This window comes from Nicotiana tomentosiformis, chromosome 6 (assembly GCF_000390325.3).
Source record: "Nicotiana tomentosiformis chromosome 6, ASM39032v3, whole genome shotgun sequence".
Taxonomy (NCBI): domain Eukaryota; kingdom Viridiplantae; phylum Streptophyta; class Magnoliopsida; order Solanales; family Solanaceae; genus Nicotiana; species Nicotiana tomentosiformis.
Window position 1 is genome coordinate 16,444,360 of NC_090817.1, and position 18,933 is coordinate 16,463,292.

The 18,933-nt window shown below is 36.2% G+C and overlaps 2 protein-coding genes and 1 pseudogene across 3 annotated transcripts; 2 read left to right on the forward strand and 1 right to left on the reverse strand.

The window, feature by feature from the left end:
• Positions 1 to 326: 326 nt before the first annotated feature.
• Positions 327 to 8,285, forward strand: LOC104096789 (recQ-mediated genome instability protein 1). 2 transcript variants are annotated; one of them, XM_009603206.4, is made up of 8 exons: positions 327 to 957; positions 1,633 to 1,803; positions 1,947 to 2,092; positions 2,664 to 2,800; positions 4,446 to 5,005; positions 6,358 to 6,468; positions 6,537 to 6,665; positions 7,132 to 8,285. In XM_009603206.4, exons 1-8 carry the CDS (start codon positions 460 to 462, stop codon positions 7,294 to 7,296), a joined length of 1,917 nt encoding a protein of 638 aa, XP_009601501.1. In that variant the 5' UTR covers positions 327 to 459; the 3' UTR covers positions 7,297 to 8,285. The 2 variants fall into 2 exon arrangements, with proteins under 2 accessions (XP_009601501.1, XP_018626529.1); XM_018771013.3 differs by lacking the exon at positions 6,358 to 6,468.
• Positions 8,286 to 10,148: 1,863 nt separating this feature from the next.
• On the forward strand, positions 10,149 to 13,010 carry LOC104096788 (transcription factor MYB97-like; annotated as a pseudogene).
• A 4,531-nt stretch (positions 13,011 to 17,541) lies between these two features.
• LOC138893618 (uncharacterized) lies at positions 17,542 to 18,309 on the reverse strand. The gene has a single exon (XM_070178262.1). It carries the CDS (start codon positions 18,307 to 18,309, stop codon positions 17,542 to 17,544), a length of 768 nt encoding a protein of 255 aa, XP_070034363.1.
• Positions 18,310 to 18,933: the final 624 nt, after the last annotated feature.

Below are 18,933 nucleotides of genomic sequence, written 5' to 3' on the forward strand. Positions count from 1 at the left end.
GGAGGGAGTGTTATGAATATATTATATTATGAATGTCTATTTTTACTCCTACAACTTCCTAAAGTAGCTTGCAATCAAACAAGTAGCTTATGTAGGCATATTGCAAGTAGTTCATGCAGGTACCTTCAACAAAACTCTAAAAAAATCTTTCAGGTTACAAGTAACTTATGCAGTCAGCTTACAAGTAGCAATATTAAGAGAAATAAAATCTCTCCCTCTCTCTCCCCTAGATTCTTTGGCTACTTCTTTGTCTAACATTTATATTATTTTATAATGATATTTTGTTTATCATTGCTTAGTTATGGAACTTTCCCCCTTCTTAAACAAACCCGGCCCAGAACTACCAAAAGGCCACTTCAGCCCAAATTGCTTCCCTCCTCCCATTTCAAGCAGCTACAATTGAAAACACAAACAAAAAATTGGAGGGAAAAATTTCTCGGACGTTGGAATAAGAAAACGATGAGCAGAAGACGCCTCCAAATCATCTGTTCCTCCGATGAAGAAGACGACGAACCTCAACAACTGCTCAACAACAACGAAGAAAACGAAAACCCTAACAACAACAACAACAACATCGAAATAGAAATTCTAGAATCTTCTACTAACCTCCAATCCGTAACCCTAAGTTCCTCCAGTACCCCAAACCCTACACCTAACCACCACGAGCCACCAAACGTCGATGTTGTTGATGCCGCCGTTGCTGTAGCCGCGGATTGTAGTATTGGTAGGGTATTGGAAGGGCTAGGGTTAAGATTACGGAGGGATTGGTTAGAATCGTGTGTTAGAGGGCTCGAAGGATCGGTTCGAGAGTTTACGCAATTGGATGATAATGCGAAGGCGAAGTTTTGTTTCGAGCAGTTTTTGTACTCGGATATGAACTATTGTGGCGCGGGGTGGCTTCCTAGGGATGTGCATAAGTTGCATTTGGTTGATCTTAAAGGACCTTTTGTACTTCAGGTAATAGTGAAAAGATTTTAGGTTATATACACTGGCGATAAGTGCTATGAATATTTCACATTAGTGTAATTTAACCTGTTATTGCAAGTTAATTACCTTTTATTATAAGTTAATAATCAATGATATTAAATGCAGTTACCTGCATTATATTTTAAGTGACATGATTGTGTAAATATTGTTTCCACCGTAAATGCACAGAACATATAAACTCACAGTGAAAGAGTTTAAGTTATATATACCGATTATTAGTGCAATGAATTTTTACACCATTAGTGTAATTTAACCTGATTGTGTAAATATCTTTGGCCCATTTAAGTGTTACTTGTGGGTTCATCGAAATTCAGTATCTTTGGTTCGGACCCTCTATATATGTAAACAAATTCATTAATTTATTATCAATAGTTTGACTTCGAAGTTCGAACCCAGTAATTCAAATTAGTTGTGATAGAATCCCGAACTTAAAACCCATAAAGTTCAAATCTTGAAGTTTATGGGTTATGGAATGAAATTGCATTTGCTTATTGATTTCTTTCCCAGCATTTGTTTACTATTTCCATTTTGCAAAGGACTCTCTTGATAGTTAAATATGACAGCAGAAGCTTCCTTAATTTCGGATAAACTATACCTTTAATGTGACTCTGACTATTCCTGTGTTGCATCCCCTTGCCCCTCAAGGTAGATGAGATTGTGAATATCAGTTGTCCTCTTCGAGATAGGTACCAGAAAGCAGCTGCTGGAATAAAGAGGTGTCTGAAATTGTCCATGACTGATGGCATTCAGCATGTGTTTGGGATGGAGTACAGGCCTATAAAAGATCTTGATGTTCTGGCTCCTTCAGGGTTGAAGGTATATCTGAGGAATACCATGTTGTTTATTAGCTTGTTTGTGGAGTAGCTTTATAAGTCTACTACAAGATGAGAATTGAGAGGAATAGCATTCGTCAAAAAACTGTTTTCCACATTCATATACATTTCTGCTGCATTTTGCAGGTTGCTATCTGTAATGTTCATGTTAGGCATGGACTTCTGATGTTGGTCCCTGAAGTAATTGAAGTCCTGGGCGGGATGGTGGAAGAGTTAGAACAAGCAAGACAACGGCTAGTTAATGAAATAAATAAGCCACCAAGGGGGAAAAGGTATGTATAAGGACCAAGAAAACAAATTTTGTCTGGATCTCATTTACCAATTTCTGATTGTGCTGCTAGATGCCATAGGTAAGTGCTGTGTTCACTTAAATGGCAGAGGTTGATGGTCGCTGCTAGTGGCGGAGGACCCTAAATGGTTGGATATTGGAACAAAATTAAATGGATAATGAGGATTCAAATAGTCGAATTGTATTAAGGTGTAGTGGTAGTAGTAGTTGTTGTTGTTGTTGATGATGATGGTCAATAGTTTCCAGAGGCTATTCTTTTGTGGTTTAAAAATTATGATGTAAAGTAGCATCAACGAAAGGCTCTGATGGTCCTAACTTATAGGTGAAAGTGAAGAGCTGTTCCTCTGTACCTTAGCTAAGTGGTTCTTTGACCTCCCCCTTCCTCATCCATTTTGATTTTTGACCTTCTGGTAAGGACTTTATAGTTGGTCAGTTATAACCTCTGGTTGTCAAATGAGTGATAAAGAGTCATGTCATGATTTTATTAGTGTTATGCAAGAAACAACTTGGTCGCTTTTGGTGATTTAGTTACTCTTACCTATGGCCAATGCCAGAACGAGGACTGGAGTGGTGCCTCCTTTGGCAACTAGGGCTACTAATGCTGCTTGGCCACCAGAAGGTGTTACTGCTCCAGAGCACACTGATACTGCCTCAAGAGAAAGCAGTATCCCTTTTCAGGTTCATCAGCAAGGTACTTTGCTACCCTAAAAAGTTTATTTGCAGTTACTCTAGGATATGGGTATATGTACTGCATGTGCATATTTTAGTTTTTTTTTAGTGTTGCTTTTAAAGTGGAAAAACATTTCGGTGTGCTACTTTGGCTTTTATAGTTAAGCTGGTCTTCTGACTTTTAGGATCAGAGAAAAGCTGATATTTTTTCCGATTGCTTCTCTCTGCACAAACTTGTGTTTGAAGCTTTAGTTTTTGGGTTTCCCCCCATAGTTTGAGTGTTAATCTGCTGAAGATTTAGTTCCACAATGATATAGCTAAGGTGGTGCCACAAGATGAAAGATTTGCCTAACATATTGAAATTTGGAATAAGTTCTAGATAACCTCTTACATCATCTTATGGTGAATGATGATGACCCTTGTTTGTTCCATTTGGAGCGTAATTTTGCCGACTAAAGATGGGTAGCGTTCTATCTCTTTGAGCAGAGGAATTGATTTTAGAAGAATGAGTTATATGTTTTTGCTAATGATGTTACAAGCTATTTGTAAAGCTTGGTTTGTTCCATGTTCACAACCAAATATGAACAATTTTGAGAACAAAGTTATGACCAGAAAATTAGCCATATATGTCAAAAGGCAGCTTCTCTTGATTCTTTGAGCAAATTTGCCAAATACCATACTCTAATCCTCTTCAGTGCTGTTCTCCAAGTGGTAAAGTTGGCAACTGCTTAAACTGGACTATTCATATTACCACTGTGGCCAGGCTGAAAAGACAAATCATTTATTGTTGGATGTAATGGGCCCGAATAGAGCGGAGTGGATATAGATGATTGTTATAACCAGCCTAGTTAATTTGGGATGGAGGCATAGTTGATCGACTAATTGGTGTCAGTTTCCGCCTATCACATCCATGTGAAACCATCTCTGTTGTTATTAATTGGTTTTTCTCGTCTTTGTTGATAAGCTTAAAGAATTAAGGCCATGTAATTTTTATTCCCATGTCAAAAAGGAAAGAGAAAAGAATTAGGGTGCTACTTGTATCTTGACAAATCCTTTAGGTGAGAGTTTACTCATTATTATATACTCCCTCCATTCCATTATGTCTAACACACTTTCCTTGTTAGTCCATTCCAAAAAAGAATGACACATTTTTATATTTGAAATTAATTTAATTTTAAACTTCTCATTTTACCTTGTTTACCCTTAATGAGAAGCTTTATAGCCACACTAATATTATGGCCCCACAAAACTTTTACCCTTTATGCTTTAAAGACCACAAGTTTTGGAAGTCCGAGTCAAAGTATGTCATATAAATTGAAACGGAGGGAGTATATTTGTTTCTTTCATTTTTTTGGCAGGTGCATGTGTGGGTTTGTTTTGGGGGGGGGGGAGTCTGTAGGTGCCTCTGTAAACACATGTTGGTTGTTGGTAAATGGGTGCTGTAGGAGAAAGTATGATATGACTTGATTTAGACATTTAGTAGATTAAATGTTTCCCTGTTTAAGGTGCGGTAGAAATTATGCCGAACAAGAGGAGAGGGTATCAAGCTGTTTCACTTCTAACTTAATAGGACTTGTACTGTAATAGGCTAATAGCTTCATCGAAAGGACTTGTACTGTAATAGCAGACCTACCTATCTTTTAAACTTTCGCTTTGATGGGGTGCAGGAACAGCGTTTGGCATTGCTACTTCTGCAGCAGAAGAAATTCGTGCCATTTATAGGGAAAATGCGGAACCTGGGCTACCATCTGCGGCGACGATTACCACTCCTGTTAACAGGAGAGATGCTGAACCTAATTTTCCATCTACTGCAGCTGTTTCTGTCCCCTTCAATATGAAGGATACCGGGCCTAGCTTTTCATCTGATGCAGCTAGTCTTGCTGAGGATATTCCTATGGTTGACATGGCCACTGAAGACATTGATGTTCCAATTAGAAGGGAACATAATGAACCTATCCTTTTGTCTTCTTCCCCCATGGAAGTGGAGGAATTTCTTTCAGATGGTAGAAATAGCCCTGCCGCACCTGCAAGTGGCAGGAGCAGAGAAAGTGTTCCTGTCTCTCTCACGGGCCATAATGTAGATACAGAGCCTGATTTGGTTGATGAGTTGGAACTTCCAATTATACTTTCTGGAGACAATGAAAACCCTTTCACTTACTTAGCTAGTCTGTCTGCTAAGCAGGCTGGTATGAATGGCAGTGCTTCCACCGTTACAGGAAAAATTAAGGTATTTTGTGTTATCCCTCTTGATATCAACTTCTCTGATGCTGCTGTTCAGAAAATTCGTTGTGTCCCTTCTATCTTACTTTAAGCAACTAACCTTTATCACTTGGATGTAATTTGTCTAAACTGATTTGGGATACACACAATCGGAATAATCATACTATATTATAGGTGTGAAGGCCAAAGTACAAAGTTAAAAGACCAAAATATCCATTAAAAGCTAAGTGACTTTTTTGCCCTTCATTTAAACACCACTCTTATGATATTTTTGTACCAAAAGGTAAAAATTTCTTATATTAAATTGAGCCTTTAATTTTTTTACTACATATAAATTAGTTTATTGAAAACAGCAAGATAGAAATTCAAACAAGAATTGAAGAACGGAAAGAATCTCAAACCCTAACTGAACGTCTATGGTAACATTTTTTATATGAAATCTATCATCCCCAAAGAACAATAACAAATAATCAAAGATATAAGGATTAAATGAACAAAGAATTGCCGTCAAGAATCAAGCTTGAAAGTTCCAAAGTTCAACCTGAACAAAAGAGATTTTCAACCTCTCATAGGTCTTTATCAAACTCACAATGTCAAAAGCTACTCTAAAAGACAAGTCTCCAGGAAATTTTCATGCTCTAGTGCGAGATGCTGGGCCAAATCTTTAGGCCAATGCGGTGCGTCAACTCCAATCTTCAAGCAATGTTCTCCTCATCTTGTTCCATGCAATCCTTGAGCCTCCAAACATGGTATTCTTTGCAAGAATGCTTAAATGGCTCTCCAAACACTTTCTAACCATTTCTTGAAAATCCTGTAGCTCCTTAACATGCAATCCTTGGGGTGCTCTTGGTCCTTGAACGAGCAATGGTCCCTTTGACAACTTGGGATCTTCCACAATGTGCTCCATGCTATCTGGGATCATATCATCGTCTATGACAATAGCTTAAGTCGGAATATATTTTTTCTTAAGCCAATGTCAATCTATCAAGAAAAACCTGGTTATGGCATTCCTCTTTCTAGCAACAACAACAGTAGACCCCATGTAATCCCACAAGGTAGGGTCTGAGGAGGGTAGTGTGTATGCAGCCTTGTGAGGATAAAGAGGCTGTTTTCGAAGACCCTCGGTAGCATTACTCTTTCTAGCATGGTATTTTTACGTGTATTTGGTTCATTTCTATTGTGCCTCGTCTTGACTTCCTTTGCATATATAGTTAGTAATTTAGCCATTGCGATTGAGGTAGTTTGAATATTATGTTTTGCCTCCGGCGATGCAAAAACATTGAATTCTGTTGCTTGTCATTTTAGGTATAATTATCTGTCATGGCTAATTAGAAACTGAGATTTGGCTTAAATCTGCAGTGCTTTCTCACTGGTGTGAAGGGCTTTCAGTATAGACAGAGGAGTAAATACGAGCTTCGGGCTTATGTTGATGATGGCAGCCTCATCTCTGAGATCCTTATTGATCATGATGTAAGTTACTGAAGATTGGATCTGCTGACTGTTAGAATCTGATCATTGTTTAAATTTTGGTGCTTCAGGTTGTGCAGAAAGAAATAGGTTTTTCTCCTGCAGAGGTAACTACTGCTCTTGATTCTTCAGATGGCAAACGAATCAGTCACATGAAGGAGACACTGAAACGTTTTCAGAAATTCTTGGTTAATTTTGAGGTATTTCCCTGCTATTTGTGAAGGGATTTTTCTTAATAGAAGTCCATATGAATGTTCTAAGTCGTATCGGTTTATTATATAAAAATTCACCCTAGTCTTAAATGTAGATAACACAATAGAAAGTGTTTTTTTGATTAAGAAGTACAGTGCAAGTACATCTCTAAGACTAAAGGAAAAATACCCAAGGATAGATTTTCTTAAATGGCAGGACAATGCATGTATTAAATATATAACATTGATCAATAAACTATGCGTGGTCAACCCCAACCTAATACCTTTCTTAAATAAATCTTTTGTACAATTATTTATAAAAAAGATATATGATTATTTCTACGATTAATAACTTGATTGTTATTGGTGCGCAAGCTGTTCTCCTGCTGAAGGATTATTATCTTTTAAAATTAGTACTTCACATAGCAAATATGCTCTGTGCATGTGAATGTTTTGGGCAATATGTGCCTTGCAGGGAACAATGCTTGTACAGTTGAACGAAGAATCCCCAATTCCAGTTGCTATTGAAATGAACCAGGGGTGTCCTGCCTCTGATGCATGGTTGCTTCTCAAAAGACTAAAGCCTGCTACTTCACAACCGCATCATCTTCACCCAGAAACCATCAATTTATCCCCTTGATGTGCTGATATGCATGTGGACGTGTTCTCTGGAAAACTTCAAAACCACGTGAGCTGGTGGTGGATATTATAGTCCACGAAATCCCAGGCTTATCACCAAAATCAGTTTATCCTAAGATTTGAATCAGCAAGGTGAGTTACATCACTTTGCTCAATTCAGAAAGTTGTTGCATGAGATGATGCATGACCTGAGAAGTAACAGCGTAAATGTAGATATATTTGGCCTCGAATCAAACAATAAAATCACTTCTCAAAAGTCTTTGTGGGGCGGTGTCATATCTAACACAGTGAATCAGCACAATGTAAGTGAGAGTTTTCCGTCATTCCTTACATAGAAGGCTAGCATTACAGCAACATGAGAAGATAGAGGCCTCACTCATCCTTAGCTGCTTACAATTAGCTAGGTTCAATTTATTTCTTGTGTTCGCAATCCACTTCTATCTTCAGAGGATAGGAGAAACTGGATATTATACTCTCTGGAGGATTGGAGACGAATGAATACTTCTCTACTTCTTGTCTGGTCCAGAATTTTCTTGCAGAGTATTGCTATCATATCGGTGGTAAGGATGAAGCGTTTCAACATACCTTGAATCTTGTCCGGAGCTGACATCAACAATTTATGTGTATACTCGTGTTTATGGAAACCGTGCTGAATTCATCCTGGTAGCAATTGCAAGAACTGGATTGCTCTTTTCTTTCCTTTTATCCTTCAAAAGGAAAGAGAAGGATGGTTTTTTGGGGCGGGACACGGAGACTGAGCAAAAGCTAAGGTAATGTTAGTAATCCTAATTTAATTCCATTGTTAGTAAGCTGCCTTTGGTCATTTCAGATTTTATTGATACGGGACTGAAGATTGTAGTCCAAATTAGTTTCCCGAAGCGCAATCGAACGTGTATTCGTTTATGCCAGAAAGGCAGAAAGTAACTAATCAATTGCTGAAGGCAAATTACTACTGTACAACCAAACAAGAAAATGTCTAATTTTCATCTTCATGCTTTTCGCTCTAGAAAAAGTAGAAATCAAAGGGTAGAATTTTAATGTAAATTATTCAGTGAAAGGTCAAAATAACCTTTATGCTATTTCTCAAAAGAAAGAATACAGTTGAAAAAGAATATTGTGGATTTGTAAGAAGCGGGCGAGATTTACTAAATTTAATCACTTTATCCGTCAGATTACCCTAACTACTACACTGTACCATACAGTTATTACTTCTTCCAATGCAATTAAATCATATGAAGTATTTTTCTTTTTGAGACGTCTCGAAATGTCTCACATCACTCCACTGATTTTTATTACTTTTTCACAACCAAATTGAATGTCAACGTGCCAACAATAAATTCGTTTCGAGCTTAGATTAGAAAGCCCGTTCGTTATATTTTGTTGCTATTTTCCCCGTTTTCTTGCTATTTAAGTCAATGTGTACAAATTTTTTTTTATAAAAAAGAACATGTTGAATTTTTATCTTCGAACCTTTTGCTCTAGGAAAAATAGGTAGAGTTTGAAGTAATTTAGCAAGTGAAGGTTGAAAATACCCTTGACGTGCCTTGACGTGAGGAGTGGAAGGTGTCGTTTGGTAGGGTGCATAAGAATAATTTTGAATATAGTGTATTAGTAATGTTGGTATTAGTTATGCTGACAGTTTGATCTGATGTATTAAAGCATTGCACAATTTCTAAAAGAATTGTTTGTTTACAAAAATACCTTCATAACCAGTCCATTACTTTATCTTTTTAAAAGAAACATATGTTGAGGAATAGTTTTATATGAAAAAGGTTTAAAAATAATTATTTGATTTTAGTACCTATATTGTAGTATAGAATCGGATATTTATTTATAAAAAAGAAAATATAAGCATTTATTTATCTACTAGGTATATAATTTTATTTCCCACTTTCTTGAATTATTAGGCAAAGAAAGTATGAATTAAAAAAAAAAAAAAAAAATGAGTTGATTACAAGTACATTCCAGTACGTAGTAGTAGACTACAAATTTATAAATTTACAATGAATAAATTGGCGGAGTATAGATATAAATAGCAGGAGCAATTTCAGTATCAAACTTTACATCAGACGTGCATTAATATAATAGCATATTTTAATCAAGTATAAATTTTGAAGGGTAATTTTATCTTTAACTAAGCTAATGCATGCATTAAAATCCATTGCATTGTTAATACTTAATGCCATGGTTTCTTATGCATAAGATAATACCAAATATGGTGTATAACTAATGCATAGGTTCAAAAAGTGTACCAAATAAGATATTATTAATATAGAAAACTAATGCATGCATTATTTATCCTACCAAACGACCCTGAGCTGTGAAAGCTGTAGTAAAAGGAAAGGACTTTTAGTTGTTTCTTTGGTGAGAAGCGGATGTTGGTGAAAAAAAAAAGTTGAGTTCTCGTTTAGATATGAACTAATTTTTCAACCATTCCTTAAATATTTCTTCGACAACTACTAATACATCATAGTATAAGAAAATTCATATATTAATTCAAATACCTTAGTATAAAATAAAATAAAGGGAACAATATATAAAAATAGGTTCAGGTCCCACTAACGAAAATCAGGTAATTTTCTTTCATATGTCCAAGCCTTGTTAAACAAAATATCGATATTTATGATGATGAGAGGTAACATGTACTCGAGAAAATAATAATAATAATAAGAGTATCTGAATATTGGGACATGCTAATGCCATATTAAGGGAAGTGATGAAAAGCATGAATTAGAAAGAGATAAAAGTGTGGACAAAGAAACCTCAGAAAATAATTGAAGCATAGAACTTACAACTCGGGAACGAAATATAAGGTCACCCCTATAAATTCTTGCCAACTTCTTCGTCGACTCTCTCACTTCTTCTCTTCCCACACTTCTTTCTCAACTTCTCTCATTTGCTCCCCCCCTCTCATATTCTCCCTCACCATCTTTGTCTATACAAGATAAACAACAAAAATATACTTAAAGAAAAAAATAAAAAAGAGAGAAAAACAAAGCCTTTTTGGCTTATTTTTCCATCCAAATTCATTCTTGAAGATAAAGAAGAAAACCCCAGATAAAGAATTGTAAATTTCTATCACTTTTCAATGTTTATACAAAGAACTAGCTAGTAATATCATGACACAAACTTAGAAACACTAATAATTTTCAATATTTCCATTTGTTGTTTATTATTTTTTCTCCTTTTGGACAGGGAAAAGAAAGGAATAATGGCACCAGATGGAGGAGGATTGAAAGCAAGAAATAATGGAGGGACAAGGCAAGTATTAAAAAAAGGTCCATGGACAGCAACAGAAGACGCGATTTTAATGGAATATGTGAAGAAAAATGGAGAAGGAAATTGGAATGCAGTTCAAAGGAATTCAGGATTAATGAGATGTGGGAAAAGTTGTAGGTTAAGATGGGCTAATCATTTGAGGCCTAATCTTAAAAAAGGTGCATTTTCTTTAGAAGAAGAAAGGATTATTGTGGAACTTCATGCTAAACTTGGAAACAAATGGGCTCGTATGGCTGCTCAGGTTATTGATTCTTTTGTAAGAATAGTACTACTGTTTTAAGTTCTTCATCTCCTTCTTTTTGATACAATCTGCATGCGTCTAATAAGTCGGGAGTCAAAACTTTTATTAAGAGATGTCAAAATTTAAGGAAGTCTATATCGACCTAGCTCAAACACACACATATATGTCAGAGAAAAAAATTTGGCACACATGAAGAAAAAAATGTACCCACTCTAAAACTCGGATTCACAACAACATATACATGGTTTTAGTTAGCTCCTAGCCATTGAGATCAAGAATTGTTTGTGTTCTATATAATTATCAAATTGTCTCATTCTTTTTTGTATTTATTCCACGAACAGATGCCAGGTAGAACAGACAATGAAATCAAGAATTACTGGAACACAAGGCTAAAAAGAAGACAAAGAGCTGGTTTGCCTATATACCCTCAAGACATACAACTACAACTAAACCAACAAGAAAACCAATTACAACATAGTACTATCCCTTCACCATTTGATAATAATCCCCAAAACTCTAACTACATTAATCCCCCTCTTTCCCTTTTAGATATCTTCAATCCTTCAACCATGAAACCTAGTAATATTTCAAATCAATACCAATTCAATAATCCTTCTCCATATCTCACAACTACAAACAATAACAACCAACTCAAGCTTTTTCGTGATCCTCGGGTTAGCCTTTCTTTAACATTAGCATCATCGATAAGAAATTCACAACTTTCTTCAATGGTAGCACCCGTGCCAAATAATTTTAGTCAGAGCTACTCTAATTCAATGCCAGTGCCACCAATTCAACATAATTATCCAAATTTTGGTTCCACTACAAGACCTTTTACGGGGATTCCCTCGAACCCAAATGGTTTAATCTTAGGTACTATTCGCGCCTCAACTTGAAAATATATTATTTTCCTTATATACATTTTTTCAACTGTACTTGTATTTTCACTAATAGGCATGGGCGTCCAATCCTCCATCCCCGAGACCAGAATATGTTCTAGGCATACAACATCAAGTGATGATGCTGATAATTATGCTGTTGATCCTGGATTATCGCGAGGAAACAGTGGATTATTGGAAGATTTATTGGAGGAGTCTCAGACTTTGACAAGAGCTGAGAAAATAGAGGAGAATTGTCCAATTGAGAATCATGAGGCTAGTAAAGGGAAATTAGTGTGGGAGGAATATGGATTAAGTGAAGAGGCAGAAGATATTATTTTAACTGAAGAATCAACATTTAGTTTTGCTCAACAAGGTGGTGAGGATGCCACCCCAATTAAGCACTCTGAAGACTCTACCTCTCTCAACTCATCCTCAGGTAAATTCTTCGTTGTTAGTTGGACTAAATTTATATACACTGACCGTATAAAAAATATTCATACTATAATAGATTGTATTAGGTCTTTGCTACATTTTTCAGGTTATCAAATTAGGATTATTACAGAAAGTTACCTATTGTTTGTACGTTTCCTAAGCTTGATTGTGTAGGTTAATTTTTTGTGCGCTGATAGTGTACAGTTTTACCACACCATCGAGTTTAAGTTTTAGGCACTGATAATGTAAATAATATTTATACAATTAGGCCACTTTAGAGAGGTAATTGAAGGTGGCTCTATTTGATGTATAAGCATTCAATATTGGTAACTTGTAGTAAATGGTAAGTAACCTACTATATAACATGTTAAATTAAACCGATAGTATAAAAAAAATTGTTACATTGTTAGTGTATGTGTGAGTATATATAGCTTAATTCTTACAAGGTTCATGTGATATTACTTTTATTTTTTATTTTTCATTCATTTAGCACTTGAATAACTCTAGTTATTGCTTCATATATATAGGGATAACAACAAAGGAAGGTTCATTAGAGCTGGCTAATCAAGTGGATGAAGATATTATGAGATTTCTTGATAATTTTCCAGTAGGTGTACCAGTTCCTGATTGGTGTAATGATGAAAATGATCAGCAGAATACTTCTAATGGCCAATCTTTCGAATGTGACCAAATACAATCACATTGCTCAAAATCAGGCTGATGAGGATTCAAATTCATCAATATGGGAAATTGGAGCATGTTATTGTAGTGACATTTTGTTTTTGTGTGTTAATTAGAACTAGTAAATTAAGGCACTTATATTCATCAAAAAGCCGTCAAGTAAATAGCAAAGATTCTTGGATTTTGTTGTTACCTTTTTTTTCTTTCTAAAGTTTAGGTTAATATGTAGATCAAATGATAATTGGCCATTCAATTGTGTTGGCTTAATTATCTGTTGTGTACGATTCCTATGAATCATGGAATTTTTTTTTGAGTTAGATTGATTTTTCCAACCAAAAATAGTTTGTCATGAATATGCATCGGATGATACAACACAAGAAGGATAACGCCCCATAAGCTATCTATTGAGGTGGGAGAGCCCAACACTATATAAACTCCACACAACACATTGCACGCTATACCTTTACACCTTTCTAGGCCAGGACTAACATCGCCATACCGGCGTCACCATTCATGGCACAGTGCACACAGAAGGCGATGAGTGTGACTGAGACCATTGATACGACCCTAGGGACAACCCAAGACTATATAAACCCGTCATCAGCATATTACAATACCAATGTGGGACTCAAGTCTCATACCTTGCAATGAACCATAATATCAGATCATAGGATGGGGTTCGACACTTTGGTCCGATATAAATATTTATGGAATAATAAATGGACTTCGCGACCTGATATGAGTACATAAAATAAACGAAAGAACACACAAAATTATTCAAAGAATACAGATGTTGTATTCTATTACATTTTACCTCTGAATCAACTAATTCGTCGAAGTTTTATTATGCCTATAACAAAGCTTTGAATTCTGGTTAAATTTTTTTTGATAGAAACTAGGAGTCTACCAAACACTATAGAGAACCAGGTTCTCTATCTGTCCCCACAATAAATAAGTTGAAAATAAAATCAAACAGTATAGGGAACCAAGTTCTCTATCTGTTTCCACAGTAAACAAGAAGTAAATAAAAGGCACACGATATTTACGTAGAAAATTCCCTGCTCAAGGGATTAAAAACCACGACGTACCCTAGTAGGATTTCAAATTCACTAAACCGAGCAAACTTCAAATTACAACCTATTGCAATCTAGAAATTAAAATCTTAATCCCTCACCCCTTACAATAACTCTATTGTAAGCCCTTTGCAATAACTCTATTACAAAGCAACAAACCTTGACTAACTCTAGTCAAGAAACCAAAGCAACAATGGTTGAAATCTGTCCTACAAAGACACTTCTTGAAAGTAATGTAGGATTACAAGTGAAGAACAAAAAGACAAAGACTCAACAAACCTAAGGACTTAAGATATCTTCAATCTTTGGATCTGATCCTTGAGGTTGTAGCATCTTTGTTCTTGAGAGATCCCTTGAAGGCTGTGATAGCTAGCACTTGCGAGAATATAGTTTTTGGATTTGCAAGTGTTGAGTGAAATACCTTACCTTATGTTGATAATATATGTGTGAGGTCATGAAAGATGATTCAAGGGAGTGTCCTTTAGGTTGGCCTTAGCAAGCTATAGCTGTGCTGCTGTACTGCTGCTGGTACAGTGCAACAACTTTTACAGATGTAGAGTTGATTGCACGACGACCAAGGGAACTGATTCACAACCGGTCCCTATATGGTTCCTCGAGAATATTTTACTAGCATCAAAATATGAAGTAACATATCTGCTGCAAGTCGGTACAATGCATCAACTTTTACAACTGTAGAGTTGACTGCACGACAACCAAGGGAACTGATCACATCTGGTTCCTCGAGAACGTTTGAAAAATTATCAAAATACAAAATAGCATAACTTATCAATTTTCCCCTTTTTAATGATGATAACCCCAGAATTGATATTTTCCCTGAGAATCATATTCCCATATGTTCCCCATATGGATCAAAGAGATATTTCAGACTAATATTTTCCGTGAGAACTCGATTCCTTAAATGTTCCCGCCTACAGATCATACCGATAATCAACATGATAACAACAATGCAATGTTCCCCTTGCGAAACAGAACATTACACAAATTTTTCACTCATACACAACATATCCTTTGACAACCATCAATCTGACCCCCTTGAACTTCCCCCTTTTGGCATCATTGACAAGATTAATAGAAGAAGCACAAGCAAAAAGAAGTTCAGCAACATTAACTCATGCCACTTGGGAAACACAACATAAATAGTAACAAGAACAACAAGTGAATATCATTACACAAAATAGAGTGATTGCCCATAGTAGAGTAATTATAACAAAATCACAGTAGTTTCAACAATACAGAATATGAAAATTTAAAAAACTAAAGTACCAATGTCATCAAACACATGAATCAAAAGAAGATAGGAATTTGAGGGAATTTAGAAGGGGTGAAAGACATGGATCACTGGGCAGGAAGAAAATTAAGGGTCTAAGGCCTTAGTGAGCTTGTCCATTAGTTCATTCACAGTCCTTTAATCAATGATCATCTCCTTTCTTAGGTCTTCCACCTGTTTCCTCAATTTTTCATTCTCATCCTTTAACTGAGTACTCTATTCTGCCACGAGACCACGGAGCCCTGGTTCTCTACCTCTCTTGGCGAGCTGAACTATAAGTCAGAACACCATGAATCTAATCAAGCTTTTCCTCATCAAGAACAAACCCAGTCCTATTCACATACAACATCAAAGTATCTTCGTTAGTAACAAACAAATTTGCATAGAAATTTTTACTTCTTTATAAACTTTGGGACTTGGAGGAACAAAGAAGTGATTATATTTTTGGAACTCAACTCTGTCAAGAAGTTCCTCCATTTTTAGCAATATTAGAGTCAAACACTCTGCCCAATAGCACATTTTGGAACTTTAGAGTCTCCTTCCTCTCCAACTCCGATAACTCAACCTTTTGCTTCTTTAAGGAACCAGACTCCTCATTCACAATACCCTTTCTTTTCATGAGCTGATAGGTTTCCCTCTTCTCTTTCTCAATCGGTTCACCCTTGTCATTTGTTGCATCTTTCTCAGTTGACTTTCTTTTCTTTATTTTGCTCTTTTTTGAGTTCTTTCTCACAAGTGGAGATTTTTCCACTTCATTTTCCTCATCCTCCACATACACCATATGAGCAAGTGACGCCACATCATCAATCAACCTACCTTTCACTAATCTTTTTTACTGGACCAAATATTCATTTACACACAAAGCTAAGAAAAAGGCATCATCAGAATTAATATCCTCAGAAGAACTAGAAGGATCAGGTCCCTTATTCAGTTCCCCCTTTTCTAGAACATTCACCAATTCATCCATCCTTAAAGGCTTTTACAAACCCAACAACAATTTCAGCCTCACTCTTAAAATATTAGATCTATCCTGTTCCCTTTCAGTTAAAGTCTATCAAAATCTAACAAAGATTTCTTTTTGGATTTTGATTAAGATGGAGTTAGGATTTTATAAGGTGACAGAGTTGGGTTCACTTTTAACATATTTGGATAGAGGGATTCTTTTTTTATATAAGATTGATTCTGGTTTAGAAGAAAAGAATCGATTTTGGTTGGGTGTGAGAGAAGAAAATGGTTTTTTGTGGCAACAAGTCAGCTCAGAAAAGGTTTAACATTTTGGATTTCAAAAATTAGGAGAGAGGCAGGAATAAATTAATGACATGACACTTTAGCAGTTTAAAAAAGCATATAAGTATTGAAGATACTACTAACCTGAGCCACAGGTTCCAGATTCCTTAACGGTTTTTGAAACTTTGAGCAAAAACTCATAGAAGTGCAATGTCACTCATACTTAGTTTTCTTCTGAAACTGCCATATATGTATACCTGTAACGGTATAAAATTGAGTTATATGCCGCCCGAAAAATACTTTTTAGCATTGTACCTTTCTTTCTTTGCATAGCCAATTATCGAGGGACTGGGTCCTTAGTTGAGCTTGATCAACTCCAACTCCAAACGATTTCTTTCAAGGTATTATCTGCTCAGTGCTTTGGTGAAGATATCTACTACATGATACTCCATCTTGCAAAGCTTCATACAAATAAGTTCTTTTTCAATATTCCCCCTCAAAAAGTAATATCGCACATCAATGTGCTTTGTCCTCTTGTGCTGTACCAAGTTTTTTGCCCTGTTTAGAGCACTTGTGTAATCACACAACAATGACACACAATCTGTAAACTCACTCAAATCTTCTAGTTGTTACTTGATCCATAGTAGTTGAGCACAACAAGAGGCAACATCCACATATGTTGAAGCAACAGTAGAAAGAGCTACAAAGTTTTGTTTCTTTGTACCCATGAGATCAAGCATGACCCCAGAAAATGTGACATTTCAGATGTGCTCTTTCTATCCACCAGATGTCCAATATGATCAACATCTGCATATCCCACCAAGTCAAAATCATCTCCTGAACGATAGAGGAGGACCAGGTCCTGCGTTCCCTTAGGATACCTCAAAATTCTTTTGGCAGCCTTCAAGTGAGATTATTTTGGGCTTGATTAGAACTTAGCACACAACCTAACACTAAAAACAATATCGGGTTTGCTAGAATTCAAGTACAGAAAAGATCCAATGATACCCCTATACATAGTTTCATTAACAGGAGAACCAGGTTCGTCCATGTCTAACCGAGTAGTAGTGGCAATAAGAGTATCAATAGTAAGGCATTCTCTATCTTGAATCTTTTCAGCAGCTCATTGAAGTACTTCTGTTGACTAATCATAGTGCCTTTTGAGGTTTGCTTTATTTCTTGTTGTGTTTCCAAATTTATCAAGCTTGTTTCGGAACACCCACCTGATTCTAATCACTGTTCTGTCTAAAGGCCTAGGGACCAGGTGCCACACTATGCTCCTCTCAAACTGATGGAGTTCTTCTTGCATAACAGCTATCCAGTTAGTATCTTTCAATGATTTTTTAATGTTCTTAGGCTCGATTTGAGATATAAAGCTTGAGAAGGAAAACATGTTCCTTGCCTTAGATCTAGGTTGAATACTAGAGTCTAAGGGTGTGATCACATTTTGAAGGTGATGTGAACTCTTTTGCTTCCAGTTGGATACTTGAACTTCATAATTTGAAGGACCATGTTCCTCCATATTTGAAACATCATTGACATCAATAGAATTATGACTTTCACTTCTTTGTGCTGCATCAGAAGTACCTGATGTAGTATCAGCAACCCTATGTTCAACTTCAGTCGAGGTGATAAAGGGACCAGGTTCCTCTGTTTCTTTTGGAAATTCTTCTGCATATTCTTCATCGCTCTGCTTGACTTGACTCATCAAATTAGTCTTTCCATTTGCAATATCTGTAGCTTCACCAGGAGCATTTGTAAATTCTCTATCTTTATCTTCTTTGTTATGTGACCCTTCGCCACCATTGTTAAGAATAAAACATTTGCATCCAAATGTTCTCAAGTAAGTCAGTTTGGGGTTTTTCCCATTGAGTAGTTCATAGAGAGTCTTCTCGAGAAGGGACCTGATCATGCACCTATTAACCAAGTAACATGTAGTATTGACTGCTTCATCCCACGAACCAGGTCCTCCATGACCAACTTGATCAGCAAAGAAATACTCGCATGCCCCAATCGTCTGTGCCATAACTTAGCATCATCATCAATGGTACTTAGGCATGTTAGATCACAACCATTTAGTGAGTCAAGGTCTGCAACACAAATGTTCTTGAACCTTTTGATTATCAACACCACTTCATCAGTTTTAAGATTGGCGACAATGCAAGATTTGGACAAGAACTTCACTTCATTTCCCTTATTACAGATTTGAGACACACTCAACAAGCTATATTTCAAGCCATTCACATAGTATACATTTTCAATTATATGAGAAAGTGTTTTGCCAAGTTTGCCAACACCAAGAATATAACCCTTCTTGCCGTTACCAAAAGACACACTTCCACCTTGGAAGGCCTTGAGTGAGGGAAAATCATCCATTCTTCCAGTCATATGCTTAGAGCATCCACTATCTATGTACTATTTTTGATTGCTACCTCTTACTCTAGCCTGCACACAAAATCACTAATTAGACTTAGGAACCCAAGCTAGATTGGGTCCCTTATAATGATAGAATAGGTGAACCAAACTCCTTTTTGCT

Bases quoted from the DNA above. Each gene is read 5' to 3' on its own strand.
- LOC104096789 (XM_009603206.4), top strand. From the start codon at position 460: ATGAGCAGAAGACGCCTCCAAATCATCTGTTCCTCCGATGAAGAAGAC. The intron at 958-1,632 runs GTAATAGTGAAA...TTGCCCCTCAAG, and splicing joins AAGGACCTTTTGTACTTCAG to GTAGATGAGATTGTGAATAT. The intron at 1,804-1,946 runs GTATATCTGAGG...TGCATTTTGCAG, and splicing joins TGGCTCCTTCAGGGTTGAAG to GTTGCTATCTGTAATGTTCA.
- LOC138893618 (XM_070178262.1), bottom strand. From the start codon at position 18,309: ATGATCAGGTCCCTTCTCGAGAAGACTCTCTATGAACTACTCAATGGG.